General features: G+C 36.1%; 1 protein-coding gene across 1 annotated transcript in view; it reads right to left on the bottom strand.

Annotated features, from left to right (window-relative positions):
• The window catches only part of eya (eya transcriptional coactivator and phosphatase 2), an 83,209-nt gene that overhangs the window by 25,624 nt on the left and 36,148 nt on the right, over positions 1–21,437 (bottom strand). Inside the window, exon 3 of the mRNA XM_089736056.1 lies at positions 14,093–14,136. Within this exon, the coding sequence (XP_089592182.1) occupies positions 14,093–14,136 (44 nt within the window). The remainder of the gene's footprint in view (positions 1–14,092; positions 14,137–21,437) is intronic.

Below are 21,437 nucleotides of genomic sequence, written 5' to 3'. Positions count from 1 at the left end.
ACTCGTGAAAGCCAAAATAATCTCTCGCAAGCTGGATGCGTAATGCTAATGTATAATGATTAAATTATTTATTATTATGATGATATTAGCTGACTCGGCAGACTTCGTAGTGCCTCAATCGATAGTTAAAAGATCTAAGCTTTTGTATAAAATAAACTTAAAACAAACAAAAGGAATCCGTCCGACGGGGAACACATGAAAGGAAAAACAAAATTGTTATTTTTATTTAATTCCGAGGATTTTCGTATTTATCTACCGTTTAAACCTTCTCTGGACTTCCTGGACTGGAAATAATTCAAGATCAAAATTAGCCAAATCGGTCCAGCCGTTCTCGAGTTTTAGCGAGACAATTTTTTTTTATTTTTTTATTGCTTAGATGGATGGACGAGCTCACAGCCCACCTGATGTTAAGTGGTTACTGGAGCCCATAGACATCTACAACGTAAATGCGCCGCCCACCTCGAGATATAAGTTCTCAGGTCTCAGTATAGTTACGACGGCTACCCCACCCTTCGAACCGAAACGCATTACTGCTTCACGGCGGAAATAGGCGGGGTGGTGGTACCTACCCGTGCGAACTCCCAAGAGGTCCTACCACCAGTGATTACGCAAATTATAATTTTGCGGGTTTCATTTTTATTACACGATGTTATTCCTTCACCGTGGAAGTCAATCGTGAACATTTGTTGAGTACGTATTTCATTAGAAAAATTGGTACCCGCCTGCGGGATTCGAACACCGGTGCATCGCTTCATATATATGCACGACGTCTTATCCTTTAGGCCACGACGACTTCATAACTAACGAACAGCAATTCATTTTTATATAGGTATACCTGTGGGGCGTTATAGGTATGTGTTTGTATACCTACTGTGTGTCTGTTTTGTCTATACATTATTTTATAAATATGAATTTTATAAATAATAATTCTGTATTTCAAAGAGAACTGAACTGTATTTCACAGAACTCTCTACGTCAACATTGACAGACTAATTGATAATGCTTTAAGCATTAAGTCCGCCACTGTACTCCTGTGCCTAAAGTTGCATTAACAAAAAAAATTATAAAATAGTGCCATTTTTACGCATCAAAACATTGCTGAGATAGAACAATTTTGATTACTCCAAAACAATTTATATCTCATTTGTTTTTTAAGCGACCGTTGATCCAAATTTACACAAAATCTATACTACAAATCAACTTATCCACTAAACTGTATTGTGTAAGCGATAAATCGCCCTGTTTTGTATACATAGCTCTTGAGGTCTCGACAAAGGGCTTTTTGTACGGAGCGTGTCGTCGCACACGTTCTTGTCGAGAACTCTATGGCCCTATTGTTCGTATCTAGTGTCAATTTAGTATAAACGCGCCCTCTTAATCGCGGATGGAGTACCAATGGCGTATTATCGATACTGGGTAACTTTAACGCGTTGAACGTCAAACCAGAAAGCATGCTTAACTCAATAGTCCTTCGATCGCGTATTTTATACGTTTATAATTCTTATGTATTCTCTATTTATTATTCAGTATATTACATAATCGCTATTTACTTACCTACATATGATTATGTACATTAAGTGCCCATGAGAGTTCATCCATAAAGAAAGAAAGAAATCATTTATTCGCTAAGCATAGTGAAAATGAGTTGTTACATAAGTTAAAAGCAGCGTGTATGCTTTGTCATTATTTGACATGCGAATTTTAGTGCAGTGCAAGATATTATGATATTATATAATTTACCATTCATTCATCCATAATTTAACTAATAATTAAAAAATCCATTTATTTTATGAAGCCCACTGAGTATCTCGCCGGATCTTCTCAGTGGGCCGCGTTTCCGATCCGGTGGTAGATTCTACGAGGCACTGCTCTTGCTAGGGTTAGTGTTAGCAACGTTGTCTGGTTTGAGCCCAGTGAGCTCACCTACTTGTTAGGTTACGTTGACATAGCCTCTCAAGGCTATCAGATTAGGTAGGGGAAAAAAAGGTCAATAAGAGCGCGGAGATCAGCTGGTGTCCGGAAGCAAGGCGGTCGGACATTCTGACCGCGAAGAACCCTAGTGTCTGCTGTTTTGACATCACAGAAAAATAATGACCTATAGCTAATAGCTATTCCTGTAAATTACTATTTAGTATGGTCTTGACAATTTTTTTATATTAAAAAAAATAGATATCTATTTTGGACTATCCATACTTATTACTACTCACTTAAACTATTATGAAATATAAATAAATATTTTATATATATATGTATAATCGTAAAGTGAAAGTGCGTTGATTTGTCCTTCTTTCACGTCGAATCGTAGCGATAGATTGAAATGTTTTTTTTAACGTAGGTAATGGGTAATTAGGTCAGAATAATATAATATGTTACAGATTATCTTTTGTTCCGAAAAACATATTTTTTCACTTGAAACTACACCGACATCTTTCCTTGATCACGCAGATGAAGCCGCGGGTAAAAGCTAGTACTTGATATATTTGTTTTGCCCTGGGGCGTAGGCTGTCGGACAAGTGGTGTCCATAATAGCGATCAACGTGCTTAATAAATTTAACTTGTAGCCATGAAATTGATTAATCTTTACGGCAAATGATCTAAAGTAAAAGTGATCAGTCTTATCGGTAAAAAATATATACGCTAACAATGGTTAGTTGGGCATGAATATACGCAAAATCTATATATATATATGAATTGCTGTTCGTTAGTCTCGATACAACTCGAGAACGGCTGGACTGATTAGGCTAATTTTGGTCTTGAATTATTTATGGTTAAGTCTAGAGAAGGTTTAAAAGGTAGATAGATAAGAAAATGCTCAGAGTTAAATAAAAATAATAATTTTATTTTCCTTTTGATGTGTCCCCCGTCGGACGGATTCTTTTTGTTTGTTTTAAGTTTATTTTATACAAAAGTTTAGGTCTTTTATTTATCGATTAAGGCACTACGAAGTCTGCCGGGTCAGCTAGCTGTAGATAAATTAATATTTTATATCTTATAATTTTATCTTATATAATATCTTATAATTTAATGAAATTTGAATCATGGATTAGCAAGCGCGTTGATGTATACTTAAGAAACGAAAATGTTTTTTTTTTGTTTGAATGCTTATATATATTTCTAGTATTATATTAATAGCAATTTGGAAAAAAAAGTCGCAACGGATTTTATGCGCAAGATCTAATTCACGAACATTTCAAAAATTCAATCCGCCAACCGGAACATAAAACTAAAAATGTGAACAATCAACACCATATGGAATGTCATTAGGCGACTATAAAAAAAAACGTTTGATCTCTTTTGTCTTAGTTTTACGACATGCTACCGAGGCCAAAAGGCACCGGCCGTATAAAAACGAAAAAAAAAACGCATTCAATTAAAAAGTGACAATGCTGCCAACATAAAAACATTTTACAGTTGAAATTCCATTTCCAAATCGTTTGATATACGATAGTGTTGAGTCTCCAATGGCGGAAAAAAGTGACACTCGAAAAAGGCGCGAACGCTTATATAAATTATAAACATTTCTATTTTTCTGTACGGTTCATTTAAAATGTTGTTATTTTATTTATTTATTCTGAGTAGTAATTAATGTTTAGAGTATTTCAATAATTAACAGAAAAACTCTAAGTAGGATGTATCATAAAATTGATCAAGATGTCTTTTAGACGAGAACATCAGTTTGGCTTGATTGATCATTAAATTCTTCTGTTCGTTTTTCAGAAGCGTGTCCTGATAGTAAATCGACCGGTTGACCGTCAATGTCAATGTCAACACTCCATACATTACTTCAGGCCTCCAATGGGAATCACTCGTTACTACTTAAGCTATGTTTGGTGATTACTATACTCTATTCCAATTACGAAGTCTTTTTTTTTATTGCTTACATGTGTGGACGAGCTCACAGCCTACCTGGTGTTAAGTGGTTACTGGAGCCCATAGACATCTACAACGTAGACGCGCCACCCACCTTGAGATACAAGTTCTAAAGTCTCAGTATAGTTACAACGGGCGCCCCACCCTTGAAACCGAAACGCATTACTGCTTCACGGCAGAAATAGGCAGGGCGGTGGTACCTACCCGTGCGGACTCACAAGTGGTCCTACCACCAGTAATTACGCAAATTATAATTTTGCGGGTTTGATTTTTATTACGCGATGTTCTTCCTTCACGTGATGAAAATATCGTGAACATTTGTTAAGTACGTATTTCATTAGAAAAATTGGTACCCGCCTGCGGGATTCGAACACCGGTGTATTGCTTCAACACGAATGCACCGGACGTCTTATCCTTTAGGCCACGACAACTTCAAAAGTGTCTTTTGACACTTCTTAGAATGTAACTCTTCACGTTTCGCATAATTTCAAATATTAATCATTTTTTGTTGATGGTCGTAAATCATTATTTAAAAATACACAATCAATCTAAATCATTTCACAATTTATTCACACCCACGATAACTTAATAATAACATCTGTCAAATGGGACTTCGTATTTGGAATAGAGTATAATATAGTCTTTGAAGATTGCGGGTCTGCTTGAACTCAGCCTACTTAAGGCCCGCTACTACTTATAAATCACCCTTCCGTGCTTTCCACGACTAAGTTGTGCTTTTGTTTGGTTTCGATAGCGGGTAATAGGTAATAAGTGGTACCTTAAAATACGTAGCCAAAGCCTTGTTTGTACTTACAGATTGTTACAATATGTTTATTAATATCAAAATAATAATGCCCCGTGAGCGTCACGTCAAAGAGAAGCTGAAATAGCTTCTCAGGGCTATCAGCATAGGTAGGAAAAACAAACAAACAATAAAGTAGTTCTTTCTCAATCGTCATCTCATTCGTTTTATCACAGATTAACCCACCATCGATTTCATACGAAATTAATAACGCTACTCTTATCTGTGTAGTGGGAAAGTCACCTATACACGCAAAAACTCATTTAAATAACAATTACCGTTACATTACATATCTTAAAAAATGACATAAAGAAAATCGTGCACTTTTTTCGATAGACATTTATTTTAACAGCAGGATACTATTAAAAAAAAAACAAAGAGAATAACATAGTAACGGTGCTAATAAAAAACAACTAGTGGCACGCTATTCGACACTTGAAATCCGGCGTCTGTCAAATCAAAAAACTTAAAGCGTGTAACGAAACGGAATCACGTCAAAAAATGATTTATATTTCAAAATGGTGATGCCATTTGTGAAATTGTCAGATTTGACACAGATTATCTTTGGAAAATTACTTGGATTAAAACTAAGTAAGCAGTTTATTTTTCTTTTTTTTTGGTTTTTTAATAAATAGATCGTAATTATGATTATTTTTTCTAATAAATATTTTAATGAAAATACCGCCTTTTTGTGCACAGAGCAAATATAACGCGCAAATTTTTCGGCAAATCCATTCCGTATTGTTCTTTAGTAAATAAATCCTCACGATTAATATTTTAAATTGTAAGAGACGCAATTAAAAAGTATACAAAAAAATGTTTTTGACGCCACTACTTTTTATCTCATCCACAGAGCAACGTGAAAAACGCAAAAGAATGTCATGTTAAACATTAATTAACCTAACTAATTCCAGAGCATAGCGACGTCGCACAGTGGGTCGATACTATGATTTGAGTGACTTAGGGACCAACTTTGTTTTTTAACAAATTTTTTTACGTAGATAGATAGAGCTCGTTAATCTCAATAATAATTGTTTTGGGCAAAAATTACAAAAACTTTATAGTTTGGTCAGAAAAATGTGTTTTGTGATTTTTTTGTATGGAGCGGGTCACATTAAATTAAATTCCTGCTAAGTACCGTGAGGTCCCGCTTTGAAACTTTATTTTTCTCACACCTTGTCTAGTCTACTATCATTTGATGCTATGAACATGTGCATAAAGTTGCAACTCTGCCAAATAAATGGATCGAAAAAAATGAATAAATACATAGAATAAAAACCTTTATTTTTATTTTCGTAAGTGCTTTTAAGTTAAATTTGATATGGATTAGTAAGTAAAAGCACGCAACAATACCCATAATTACATAATACCTAACAAAAATACATTTAGTAGGTCTCTAATTAATCAATATCTCTAAGTATTATATATTTTGTTTCACCATTCGATCTTTAGATCAGAAGACAAAAGAAGATTGTGTAAAATATCCTCATTAGTCGACATTCTAGTTATCTTTCTAAAATAATAACTCTCTGTATATTTCCGAAAATCTTTATTGCGAGCTTCCGCTGCCTTTTCCGACAGTTTACCTATAGGAATGGCACGAAAGGCAAAGCTTTTTATTATTGTATATCACTGCCATGTGCCAACAATTTATGGATACTGGAAGGCATATAATACCAGGGATATAAATTAATATACAATTCTGCAGTATATCTACAAAACTCGGAAAAATTGGAAAGGTCCACGCGCTCTCCAGATGCAACTGTCTGAAGAATCACGTGAAACCTCTCTATTAAATCTTTACGTATTCCTGTTATGTGGGCTGTTCCTTCTGCATTCCTGAAAAATCTTCTGGCAGTATTGCCATCATTGGTTATCTATCCTACTTCTTGCTTGACAACATCTATAAGTAAACCGTATTCCTTTTTAAACGCTTAAGGTATATATCTTTCTGATTGATATTTTTTCTTAGTCATCGCCCCTTGCAACTCCATTTCTTGAAGTCCAAACGATTAGACGCAAACAAAAAAATGTCATTTAAAAAATAATCTCACAGGAAACTACATAGGATGAAAAAAATGTGAAGTAATAAAATTATATTTACCGATATGAAATAAGCACTCCATGCGTCTTATCCAGGCATGTAAAGATGGCATTCCATACTGGAATATTTCTTCATTATTTTTTCTTTGATAAGCAAGTCACTCCAAAAAAGTCTGACGGTTTTGCTTTGCAAATATCACAGACAGCAGAAAATGTTTCTGACAAAATGAGGTTATTTTGCCGTCTATCATCATCATGTGCAATTGATGCTTAACTTCAACTTGTTTGATTTTTAATGGCCGAAGTCTTTCTATTTCTTCTGTTATGCTAGCTTTTATAATTGCCACTGTTGACTGCGTTTCTTTTATAAATTTAAACATTATTGGACGGCAACAAAAAGTTGATGAGGGTAGGTCGTTTTCCTAAACAATTGTTCCATCAAATTTCTGAAGCCTTATAGGAACTAGACTGGCCAAGAAAAAAGATGAATCATCAAACTCTGTTTCAGTCTTTTGTTTATATTTACTTTGACCTGGGGTTCTATCAAAGCCTATTTGCTTATAAGCAGTAGCTCTCTTGCCGAGTCCAAATCCGAAGTAATCACATTTAAAAGCCTATATACCGCCAAGTTTAGTAATGCTTGCATTATATTAGCAGCTCCTTCTTCATTAATAATTACCTCGTCTTTCCCTGGATAACATTTGGTCTTTTCTTGCTTAATTTTATATTAAGAAGGGTATAAATCGGACCCATTTTCACTTGCTGCTTCTCTTGGATTTATATACTGCCACTTAATTTAAGTGAAACTAATAGTGCCTTATCGGGAGAATATGTACTACTTTTCACTTTACTTGTACTTAAACACTCCTTAACTTTTTCTAGATCTTCGGGGTGATTTGACAAATGGTTCATTATTTCTCCTACATCTTCATTTCCAGTGTTTCTCAAACTAGCAACTGTAGTAGCTTTCATTTCATCCGGGGATAACGGAAGCGATTGGTAAATTTGTTCAATGTGCCTGGATCCCAATTCTTCAAAAGGTTTTCGAGGTGTAAAAGTAGATGTTGAGGCTTCTGTAGTACATTAGAGCGTGGTACATTTTCAACATCTTCAGTATTAGAAATCTCGAGCCTTTCCTGTAGTGTTGATATCTTTAGGTATCATGCCTTCGGGCCAGTTTATTGCACATTCGAACCAATCACTTTTTTTTTCTTATAAACTGTACTAACATGCGACTACTTCGTTTCCAAATTGCACTTATATTTGAACAAAAGTGCGTACAGAAGTTTTGGGGCTCAACACTTTTCTCTTCGGTCACGTTCATTTGATTTTGTAGGAATTGAAAGTTTTTTATTATCAGACAGCGACTGTAGTTGCTCTCTTAAAATTATAAATAATCCTAAATTGTTAATAAAATTATCCATTATAACGGAAAAAAGAAGATCACGACGACAATCACAAGATGTTAGTAGTAGTACGAATAAACGAACACTAGTTAGTATATAATAAACATGGTCACTTTATACTTCCAGAGAGACACAAATGTTTACTATATTTTCTACTACCCAGTAATGGCTGCTTAACTAATTATCCTCAGTAACTAATGTTAACTATCCTGATAATTACAGAGATTGATTAATTAGAGACCTACTAAATGTATTTTTGTTAGGTATTATGTAATTATGGGTATTGTTGCGTGCTTTTACTTACTAATCCATATCAAATTTAACTTAAAAGCACTTACGAAAATAAAAATAAAGGTTTTTATTCTATGTATTTATTCATTTTTTTCGATCCATTTATTTGGCAGAGTTGCAACTTTATGCACATGCTCATAGCATCAAATGATAGTAGACTAGACAAGGTGTAAGAAAAATAAAGTTTCAAAGCGGGACCTCACGGTACTTAGCAGGAATTTCAGTTAATGTGACCCGCTCCATACAAAAAAATCACAAAACACATTTTTCTGACCAAACTATAAAGTTTTTGTAATTTTTGCCCAAAACAATTATTATTGAGATTAACGAGCTCTATCTATCTACGTAAAAAAAATTGTTGAAAAACGAAGTTGGTCCCTAAGTCACTCAAATCATAGTATCGACCCACTGTGCGTCGTGCCCGTAACAATTAATTTTACATTTTTTGTCTTCCCGAACGCGTTTAGGGAATGTGTGAAAAATGAAAACTTGCTTCATTTTTTTTTCTACCTATTTTTTTTTTAAAGCTGGTAATATTTTATGCGCCACATGTAGCAATATTAATATTATTAAATTGGCGCTAATAAAACAGTAAAATTTAGGTTTAGGGTTTATTAATAAATTGCAATAATGTATCCATACATTCAATATTATTAATAAATTCATAATTTTTTTAAAAGACCTTTAATGACATCTGCAAATACTCAACGTTTGCTTTTTTGTATTGCTATGTACCTAATACATTATTAATAAATGTGCCAAATTTTTCACAGTGCTAATTGCAATTCTTGCAGTAGGTAAATGACGCTGCCTACTACGAGTAATGGTTTCTGGCACATGTACCACCTGGCACATATTCCTACATTTATTCACCGGACTCATGTTTCTTAAATGTTGCCAACATTAATTAAAAAATTACTACTCTATTAAACACAGCACTTATATTAGACAAATTGATGCACAAAGATTCAACAGTTACCTACTTCGTATTCAAGAGTTACTTTATGACAAAATTAGAAAGAGACCCTATGGTTTCCCCGTGAGCTCACCTACTAGTTCGGTGAATCCAGTAGGTATGACCTCTCGAGGGCACTAGAATAGGCAGGACAATAAAAAGGAGTGAAGTGTGCTGAATTGAATTGTGGTCTATGATGCTGTTTTTAACACTAAACATACCGTAACGGGTCAAAGGACCCATTTTGAAATTTTGCATCGAAAATGCACGCATCATCTTATTGCTTTTGCACATTTGCCTTCATGACTTTTGTTTATGTTACCGGAAATGTATGAAATCAAGGAATTGTATACAAATCCTAGGAAATGTGTACAATTCCGATACTATTTAGGAAATGTATAAAATATTGTTTGAAAAACTATTTAATGCATAGATATCCTAGGAAATGTATAAATTTCCTCGGAATTGTATATAATTCCAATATCGTATTAGGAAATGTATAAAGTAAATGCTTTCTGTAATAAAACACGTTGTTAATAATATTTTTTTATTATAACACTTATTGAGACAATCGGGTAACAGTCATACCGTAAAATAATAATAATATATTCATATTATCTTACTAATTAAAACTTCTAAAATCAACTATCTATTAACTTTTAACGTATCACAAAATCAACTTATATTTATTCTTATTATATCAAATTTTCATTTGGCAAGTAATCAGTCTGATAATTAAGTAATTATAAATGTCAAAGTATAAAAGTAAATCTTTATATTATAATACTTTATCAGTCCATATAGCTATTTATTTTTGCAGGGTAAGCTCGAATGGCATTTGGAAGTACATAATACTTTATGATGTAGCACAGTTTTTTTTGCAAAAGCACTTCTTAAATCCCTGGCCGGTTCCAGTGGATTGCAAGTTGGCAACTGACCGTAGTGCAAGACTCGTCCCGCTGTCCCCGCGTACCCACCAATTTCTTAAATGTTTTACATTTCCGATTGCTATTTAGGAAATGTATAGATTTCCTAGGAAATGTGTAATGTGTAAGTATAATATAATTTATTTCACACATTTCCGTGCGATTTTAGGTATTACATACATTTCCTAGGAATTGTATACAATGACGGATTACATACATTTCCGTTAACATTTACATAAAACTAGAGGTAATATCCTTTTTTTTGTTTTTTTTTATTTTTTATTTTGAATAATACTTGTCGCATACCGTTATCTACCCGCTATGGTACAAATAGGTACCAGTAAGCGTTGGTATGATTAGCGTTAAAATCCTTCCATTTGCTACTGTGGCGCCACCTTAATTGATCCCCTGCCAGCGGACACTTTCTAATACACTAATGCCCGTATCTTTAGACGTTTCGTAAAATAGTCCTCCACTCTTAACTCATCCGATGATGCTCGAGAATTCCCTCCAAACTTACTCAAATTTGGTATTTTTAGTCGACCATTACAATATTCCTCAACTGTCCTCGAGTGAGGTAATAATGATGAAAATTTGATCAAGCTAGCATCAAACCCATAGAGTTCTGTAGTCTATGGTCATTGTTTAATGTCAAAGTCAAGCTGCCGCTGTCTGTTTGACACTAGATGAACTTGTTTGATGTTTTGGTTGCTGAGTTATTCGTAAATATGTGTGCGTGCGGTAAATCTGAAAGTGTATTATTTATTTTCTAACCTATCATTATTTTAGATTTCGGATCCGGCTTTGTATTTTTATTCGCCGCTTTTATGTGATTTTGGTTGCATCGTGTTGTTGAAGTGCTTTTCCACAACCACCAGTTTATTATTAAATAAATAAAACTTATAATCGCATTGACTTTATTTATCAGGTAGTAAGCAAAATATGACTCGTATGTAGGTAAATAAAATAAAGAGTTTCAAATGTCTAACTTCGAACTATTTACTTTATTAATAAATATTATTAAACTTAAATTATCAAAATATGCGCGAATCATGCACAGATCCAGGCCATTGCACAACAATATCATATATTTCCATTTGCGGTCCACATACTATTTGGACATCGATAGAAAACCAGCCTTGAGGAACGTTCAAGGTAGGTCGCGACGTACCTTAACTTGACAGTTCGGTCACTTCACTCCGGTTAGGAAATTTTTCCAAGGACGTTTAAGTGGAGTTTATTTTTACGACTAATCATACCAAAACGCGCGTTGGAGGTTGAGTCGAGTCGAGTTACGCTCGTGTGAACGACTAAAGATACGGGTGTCAGATTGTGCTCCTCACTTATACCCTCCATATTCCCGCAAAAGACTCGCGCTGCAAGATTTTGAATTCGCACGCATTTATATAACAACGAAAACATCTTGAACGAAATGTACACAAAAAAACACCTACAGAATGTTCAGTGAATGACATCGGATTAGGAGTCGGGACAGTGTAACACAACACCTATTGTGATGCACTTCCTTTGATCACAACCTGATGATTTGTTAAGCCGAAATAGGCGTGACGCCGTTTTAGGGATGTATCCGAGCTAAGTCTTCGCTTTGTTACAAGTAAAAACTTTGTGCCATTTCCGCCATATTATTTTTTTGTATCAAAATAGAGATTTAAGACAATTTAACGATTTTAAAAAAAATGTTTTTTTTTGTCACTCCAATACTAAGTTTTTTTTTATTGCCCTTGTTGACAGACGAGCATACGGCCCACCTGATGGTGAGTGCTTACTGTCGCCTATGGACTTTAGCAATGGCAGGGGCAGAGCCAAGCCGCTGCTAAGCTACGGTTTTACTGGACCGAAAAAAAATTTTCAGTCAATATTCCATCGAATTAAGGCATCGTCGTACAGTAAAGAATCCAGCCCCAGCCAATGCGGCAGATTAGGGATCTATATAACAGAAGTGTCAAGCTATACTGTCGCTTAGATATGCAATCTTCTGATCATCTATCCACCTATGACTTTTTTTTTTACCTATTGCCGTATAGGCAGACAAGCATACAGCCAACATGATGGTGAAAGGTTAACGTCGCTCAGGGGCATCAGCAATATCAGGGACAGAGCCAAACCGCTGCCTACCGTTTAATACTCTCCACAAGCCACGTTTGAAGAAGAACATGTCATAGCGCTCGGGAAACACCGTGGAGGGGAAGCTCATTGCAAAGCCGGATGGTACGTGGCAAAAAAGACCTCTGGAAACGCACTGTGGATGAACGCAGTGGCTCCGGGTAGTATGGATGGACTCTACTCCAGTGGCGGGCGGTGCAATGGTAAAAACGAAAAACGTCTCTCAAAACACACACTTAGCATTCCCCCTTCTTCCACGGGTGCTTCAAAGCTAACGTCAAAATAAACTCTCCGAGTACTAAAAACTTATACACACGTGGCAGCCCTTATTGTGATACTTTTATTAAGTAGCCCTTTGCACGGCAATTGTGTACCGACAATGCAGGGATTACACGGAAATTAAGGGCCAAGAGCATTGTGGATGGTGTCGAGAGCTCCGCGTTAACTCATATCGAGGATCAACAGTGGGTAACAGAACATCGGGAGATGTAATGCATGACCTGAAGTACATAAGCTATATTTTAATAAAAAGATGTGTGGTGTCGTGGGACACCGGATACTAACGAAGTTCCTTATTATAAAAATATTAATTTAAAGTTCTATTCGAGGTATAAAGAAAATAAAACTGGAGGTTTCGCAACAACCCACGGTCATTCGGTAACGTGCGAACTTATTGTGGTACACTTCATTCACGGTTGCTTGCATAAGAGTTAGTGTATTGCGCAAACGAACGCTCTGAGATCGTGGTCAATGAATGATAAAAAAATATGTTCGTTTTTGTACGTTATTACAAAGTTAAGTCGTACACTGTGTGCATTACTAATAAAAATCTTACGTTATGGACGTTTTTTCCCGGTTAGGGTACCCCTCCGTATCGTCTCATAAGGAACTTCGTTCCAAAGAACTTTTTTGTTTCAAACACAGTTTTTTTTAATGCAAAAGGATGTATTCCGTCTAACTGTGTGTAATAAAAAATATTGTAACTATTTGTCTACCAATCATAATAATGAACGATAAAAATGAATGTTTATTGCTTAAAAAAGTTAGCGGCGATTGTGAAATAGATTAAGAATGTGCCATCTAGAACAAACTAGACATTATATCGTGTTGAATTTCGCTTAAAAGTATTTTGTTCGCGGATTGACTACAACGATTCAACAAATCGGCTTGCATTAAAGAATTACGAATTACGATTTTTCATCGACTGCTTTGCTGATAAAAACAATTGTTTTTATTTTTATTGATTGATCTACGGCGTATAGGCGCCATCCACCTTGAGATAAAAGTTCTAAGGTCTCAGTATAGTTACAACGGCTGCCCCACCCTTCAAACCGAAACGCATTAGTGCTTCACGGCAGAAATAGACGGGGTGGTGGTACCTACCCGTGCGGACTCGCAAGAGGTCCTACCACCAGTAATACTAAATATTCTTTACATCGCGTGCCCTGCGAAAATTATTGATGATAGAACAAAAGAATGTGCTACGACTTTGTAGAACACGTTATTATTTACAAAAAGTGTCGCGACATGTTTAACTATTATAGTTATGCCGCATTAAGTGTTCTTTTATTTTAAAAAATAAAACAACGTCAAATATCGTTGAAATTTTTGTTAAAGACCCGAGCGGAGCCGGAGCGGGCCGCTTGTCCTCAATAATTTTATCAGAGAGACTTACCGATCTGAAACATCAGTGCCTGGATCGGGTCTTGGTCTTTTCGCCTGCAACAAAACGAATGTAACATTAAATATCGTAAACAATTTAAGGTCCTGTTTTTTATTTATAGATATAAATATTTCGATCAAAATCAATAGCTTCGCTCGAAATGTCAATTATGAAATAAAAATATTAATAAATGAAATATACTAACTGATACCTACCTACATATAGCGTTACATCAAAAATATAATCTTAGTGTTTCGAATGTGAGTAGCAACTTTTCTAATTTTTGGTGGATTAATAGGATTTAGGCTTTTGGCTAATTACTACCAAAATATAGTGCTGACGACGGTAAGCGTTTACTGGATCAGATATCTCTTTAATTTATATTTCGTCTATCAATGCCGCCACCCACTTTGAGATATAAGTTCTAAGGTCTCAAGTTTAGTTACAACGGCTGCCCACCCTTCAAACCGAAACACATTACTGCTTCACGGCAGAAATAGGCAGGGTGGTGGTACCTACCCGCGCGGACTCACAAGAAGTCCTACCACCAGATGCATGTTTAATTGCATGCTTAAAGAAGAGAATAACCATTGCATGTTTAAAGAAAGTAATGTACAGCTTAACATTATAAGAAACAAGCGTAAACATAACGCTTATAACGAAGTCAAATTAACGACACATTTCCCATAGAACTCTATTCACGTTTTATGCCTTGTTACGCGTAGTCACCATCAATCTCCGTTTAAAACAAAACGTCGACTTAAGCGGACCGGCGCGCAGAGGTCGAGTGACCGTCTTCCACTGCCATCAGACATTTTCATGATAAATCTCAAAATTACTTTAAATTATTTTAATTTCTTTACTTTCTCTTTTTCTTTGCTATCGTCTTCTAGGTTATTTAGTTAATATTTAAAGAGGTTTCATTTTAAAAAAAAAACGTGTTTAAAATAAAACAGTGTTAAAGTACACTCATATGAAAACATCTATTTCATTATAAAACACTTATGATACAGAGCTGTTTAAAATATGAAATGTAAAATTAAATAGTTTAGCAAACAGGCATCCGACTTTATGCCAATAATGTTATAAATTCATTAATGAATTTTCAGAATTCAAAATATCGTGTGACAAAAGATTCCTCTAATCTACTGAAGGGTAAAAGTTTGGAGCAACTAAGATGCACATGGAATATAATAATATGTTTGAAGAATATTTATTTCTCTAAAAATTTAAATGAGAAACAACATCTCAACAAACCAAGGTACTACTCAAACTACTCAAATCGTAAAAAACTTAAACATTCAACAACATACACAATGAATAGATTAGGATTCATACTTTTTTTATTGCCTTTGTAGGCAGACGAGCATACGGCCCACCTGATGGTGAGTAGTTACCGTCGTCCATGGACTTCAGGGGCAGAGCCAAGCCGCTGTCTACCGCTTTTATACATTGATGTTATACAGATATCAGTATAAGCATTTCTTAGAATCCCTCTATTAAATCGGTGCGATATTCTCAGCTCTGATAGCCTAAATCGACCTTTTTCTATAAGCACAATAATTCTTTATAAAAAGCGGGAGGAAGTCGAAGAACACTCCATTAAAAAAAATCGCGCAAATTATACTATAACTATTTTGTTTGGTATGTTGGTGTCTGCTTGCCTATTATGTAAGTTTTTTTTTCTACCTATGCTGATAGCCTTAAGAGGCTATTTCAGCTTCTCCTTGACGTGTAGCGTGACTTGAGCTCACGGGGCTCAAACCGGAGTGTTGCTAACACTGGCCCTAGCAAGAGCAGTGCTTCGCAGAATCTACCACCGGATCGGAAACGCGATCCACTGAGAAGATCCGGCGAGAAATTCAGTGGGCTGTCTGTAGGTTAATTCGCTCGTCGAGCCCTTCGTCGCAAGCGACGGGTTCGACGAGGACGGTGACCGGTGCTTGTGGTACCTAAAAGCACCGTTAATCGATCGGGAGGATCCGTAATGAAAAGTAGGTACCTACTATGTTTATAGAATCTAAAATATATTTATACATTAAGCTAAATATTGTAATTGTGCCTAGAATTGTGTTGTCGTATTAATGTTTAGATTTCCAGTGCGACCGGTCCATTGCCACCTGCATCCAACGAGACCCAGCGCTTTTTACTAGGTCGTCGGTCCATCTAGTAGGTGGCCGTCCCACACTGCGCTTGCCAGTACGTGGTCGCCACTCCAGGATATACCGGTCGCACTGGAAATCTATTGGAGAGGCCTATGTTCAGCAGTGGACGGCGATAGGCTGAAATGATGATGATGATGATGATTAATGTTTAACGTCTTCAAGCCATATTTAATCTAAATTAATTTTCAATAGCTTTGTTAGGGTTGTTTACCGAACTAATAATGTAAACAATTTATAAAACGGCTAATAATTATTTTGTGTTGTGTGAGGCATCCCAGGTCGCTCGGTAAACAACGACGTTAAACTTAACAACAAAAAAAAAACTCGAAAAATTCAAAATTTTTTTTTTAAGATTCAAGATATAATCCGTGTTATAAATAATAAAAGTTTTAAACGTCGCCTCGCCACGATCAAGATTGTGGTAACAACATTAATAAAATCGAATTTATTTAACAACTCTTTGGGGGCGCCACTGTGTCTGCGTTTGATATACGAATGTCTCAGATTGATTGGAAACGGTCATACGATTCTATACTTAAACAAACAGATATAAAGATCAATTTGGGTGTTGCCTGTTGAGTTTTTAATGCGTGCTGTCACATGAGATCTGTCAAATTGTTAAGCGTTTACGTGCTTGGCATTTTTATTTTTAACTAAGCGGGAATCGAAAATATTGTAGCAGTAATGATTCTGAGATACCATATTCTTATTATTATTTTTTAAGCTTGATTGGTTATGTATTATTTTAATAAGAACGTTGACCTTTGTTATGAAAAAAGAATCAGAAATGAATTTCGACTTTGACTGAAAACTATTTATGAGAAATTAAAATTTTTTACACAAAAAAAAATTAATATATCTCGCTTGAGTTGTGATCAAACCGACTTTTAAATTCAATAAAATTCAGTGAAGATTTTGAAAGATTCGGTAATTCGCATTACGATAGATTAGATTGTACTACCTTGGTATGACAAAAATAACGAATAGCAATAGATTGGTTTGGCTCTCAGAAGAATTATGCATAAATGTCCATAGACAGCGGCGGTAATTTTCGGCAGGCAGCGGCTTGGCTCTGCCCCTGGCATTGCTGAAGTCCATGGGCGACGGTAACCAGTCACCATCAGGTGGCCGTATGCTCGTCTGCCTATAAGGGCAATAAAAAAAAAGACAGCCTATTGAGATTCTCTCCGGATCTTCTCAGTGGGTCGCGATCCCGATCCGGTGGTAGATTCAGCTAAGCACTGCTCTTGCTAGGGCTAGTGTTAGCAAATTCTCTCAGGTTGAGCCGTTGAGCTCACCTACCCGACCGGACGTAGCTGAAATAGCCTCTTAGGCTACCAGCGAATAGGAAGGGAAATAAAACTAAATAAGTATAGAATCACAAAATTATTTCCAATGATTGAGATTTAATGACGGTTTTGTTACTATTTACAAATTTTTATACATATAACTTATTGAAGACTGTAATTAAGATATTCCGGCTGATATTTCCAGAGGTTTAATAGCTTGTCGATAATGAAAACAAAAACTGTATTTTTGTCTTTTTCGTAAAAATTAATCTAATAAATATCCACTACATGTATAGACAGAAGTTAAAATTAAAATTAGTTTTATAAGGAGTTTATCAATAACGAATGTAAAATTTAAGTTTTAAATTTAGTCATTTATAAATATCATAAAATATTTTTACCGACCAAAATTGAGACCCGGAAAATACTGCGTAAATCCAGAGCAAGACATCACAAGAACCTATGAAAAAGATAAAATCCGTCCATTTTTCAACTTTTTTTATGTATTGCTTAGATGGTTAGACGAAACTCACAGCCCACCTGGTGTTAAGTGGTTACCGGAGCTCATAGACATCTACAATGTAAATGCCGCTATCCACCTATGCGATATGAGTTCTAAGGTCTCAGTAAATCATTCACTGGTGGTAGGGATTCTTCTGAGCTTGTACATATAGGTACCACCGCCACGTCTATTTCTGCAGCAAAGTAGTATAATGCTTTTTTTTTTAAGGGATTTTATGACCTGGTACCTAAGACCTTTAAGTCGTGTCTTATTTTAATTTATATTCTTATTTTTATGAAAAATGATAATATGGATTGAAACTAAGATGATTAATTTGAGACATTAATCAACTGGGATGAAATTAAATGAAAATGATATGGGATGAAATATAATCTGAGTAATATGGTGGTCATTTACTGAAAATTTTTCAGTGGACTTTTTGAAGGATCCCGAGAAGTTACGCCCAGCGGCTTTGTTTCATTTTCCCACATTTGTGCACTTTGATACATATTAAACAGTTAATAAACCACCGTTATTACACATTTAAACCTGAAGAAACACTATAAGATAGACAAAATAAAACAAATCACACAACTTCACTCCTCGCGCTCCCGCCAAAAAGTCCTCATTAGTAATGCGTTCCGATTAGAAGGGCGGTACAGCTGTATAGAACGGAGCTTCGAACTTAATGTTTGCAATGCTGATGTCCATGGGCTCTTGTAATTTTTGAAACCAGACGGGCCGTGAGCTCGTTAAATTAGCAACAAAAAATTAATATGAAAATTATATTTCATAAGTAACCTAAGCTTAAAGTACCAGGCCGTCATAGGTCCAAGGAACGTCCCGTTTCGAGAAAGAATAAATCAGAGGGCGCATTCCATTCGAGGTGTGAGGCCGGTCGATCTCGAGATAGCGCGGGCTAATTTATACGTTTTACGCGGCGACAACGCGCCTGCACGTTTACTTTATCGTACAGGCTGTTTGTTTGTTCGCCTTTAGAGAGCTTTAATCGGAGTGGCGTGTTTAAATTAATTTTATTAGTAGCTCGGTGGACGGACGCATTCGGTCTGTTACTTTTTGTTTAGATTCGTTTACTGGTGGTAGGACCTCTTGTGAGTCCGCGCGGGTAGGTACCACCGCCCTGCCTATTTCTGTCGTGAAGCAATAATGCGTTTCGGTTTGAAGGGTGGGGCAGCCGTTGTAACTTTTTTTTTTTTTTTATTGACCTTGTAGGCAGACGAGCATACGGCCCACCTGATGGTGAGTGGTTACCGTCACCCATGGACTTCAGCAATGCCAGGGGCAGAGCCAAGCCGCTGCCTACAACTATTTTTTATTTTTTATTTTTTATTGCCCTTGTAGGCAGACGAGCATACGGCCCACCTGATGGTGAGTGGTTACCGTCGCCCATGGACTTCAGCAATGCCAGGGGCAGAGCCAAGCCGCTGCCTACAAAACTATACTGAGATCTTAAAACTTATATCTCAAGGTGGGTGGCGCATTTACGTTGTAGATGTCTATGGGCTCAAGTAACCACTTAACACCAGTTGGGCCGTGAGCTCGTCCAACCAGCTAAGCAATAAAAAAAAAAATTGTAATGGCGGACGTACGGAATTCAGTTTTTATGAAGCGATACAAACTAGATCAGGGGCTCCCAAACTTAATTTGTCTACTGCCCACTTTGAGAATAAATTATTTTTTAGCGCCCCCATTTTTCACCTACTATAAACCATTATAGCGAAAGCTCAGTTGGTGTCTAAGAGTCCCCCTAGATGAAATTACAAATCGCTTCCCAAGCCTCTACACAACGCCCCTATTTCTGAGTCTCTTATCGCCCCCCTTTAGGCCTGCAGCGCCCAAAATGAGGCGTTCTCGCCCACTTTGGGAAAGGCTGAACTTGATGAAAGAGTTAGCGGTCCACCTGGATGCCGTTGATATGAACAACGTAAATGCCGTCCCTCTTGAGAGATGATTTCTAAGCCTCAGTTCGACGGCTTCACCGGAGTGCCTCGCGAGAGAAGGCTGGATGGTAGTAGCTATCCGTGCTGGCTCACAGGACGTCTTGTCCTATAGTAATCACAACTGTATTGCCGCTTTGACATATGGGATATCACGGCTCTCCCCAGCTTTCAAACAAGGAGGAATAGCAGCTTCGCGCCATAAAAAAAGATGATACCTACCCGTGCGAGAAATATGTCGTTTTCGGTATACTCTTGCGTACCTACGCACATAATTTGTCAATACACATGTCGTGTATTAAATTTGAGACTTCTATAGTTGTACGGTATTTTTGGAGAAATAAATAATTGCTTCTGTAACTGAAATCAGTACGTACGCATTAAATTTGAGACTTATGTACATAATTATGTACTTGTAGGGCCTTTTTATTACTTGATTCCAGAAATCAAATTCATTCAATTTCGAATGAAGAACACGAAAGAAATCATTTTGACGCAACAAATATTTGACAGCCTAAAAGACAACAAAATGCGATTCGAAAAAAAAAAGGTTTTTTGAAGCTATACTTCTTTAGGCGCGTTATGAAAAATTGATGAGAATGAAATTTTACGATGCGCGCCCACCGTGACACAAAATTAACAGAATGAAGTTGCCCACTAAATCGCTCATTACAATACGACCGACGTAACTTGGCGAGTCTGAATATAGCCGCAGGTGAACTTTCCGAACCGTACCGAGAATTACCGAATTTATACGATGTCAAGAAAAGGGATGTCCAATATGCGTGTTTGAGGATGTTGTTTAATAATTTTTTTTTCAAATTGATTAAAATTTAAATAAAAAAAAAAAGAAATAAATTTAATAAAAATAAAGTATAACTTCTTACGCGCGTACATCAGTACACGCACCCTTTTTTTTCGTGTCACATAATTTGAAACACCCTGTTCTCTAAACAAGCATGGAGACAAAACGCTTCTTTATTTAAACGTAATCCGTTTATTGTTTTATCTCACTTTATATTTACGATCCGACCCGCAGCGTCCCGGTGACGGCGTCTCGCTCGCACACCGAGCGCAAAGAGACATTCAAAATGGTTCCGTCCCTTTTTCACGGCAAGGAAATAAATTATTAAATTTATTACCGGCAAGTTTTATCGTTGATAATACCGAGATATTGGTACAGTATTAATAAGGCACGAGAAGTATTTGAGTCATCGTGTGAAAACATGATTTTTTTAATTCACTTTTTTTTTAAGTGTGTATGGTCCTTTTGACTCTGCCTCAAAACAGCAGTGGTTTTCCATTTCTTAATACAAATGAGATTTTGACCCTTTGTATATAGATATACCCAGGTAAGTATTTGCTTTTCCCTGTACAACAATAAGAAATGCATCAATTTATTTTATAATCAACAAAGCAGTTTTAAAACGAAATTATTTTTCT

Source organism: Bombyx mandarina, chromosome 20, assembly GCF_030267445.1.
Source record: "Bombyx mandarina strain Sakado chromosome 20, ASM3026744v2".
Lineage (NCBI taxonomy): Eukaryota > Metazoa > Arthropoda > Insecta > Lepidoptera > Bombycidae > Bombyx > Bombyx mandarina.
Note: the sequence above shows the minus strand (reverse complement) of the source record. Positions and strands in the feature narration are given on the sequence as shown.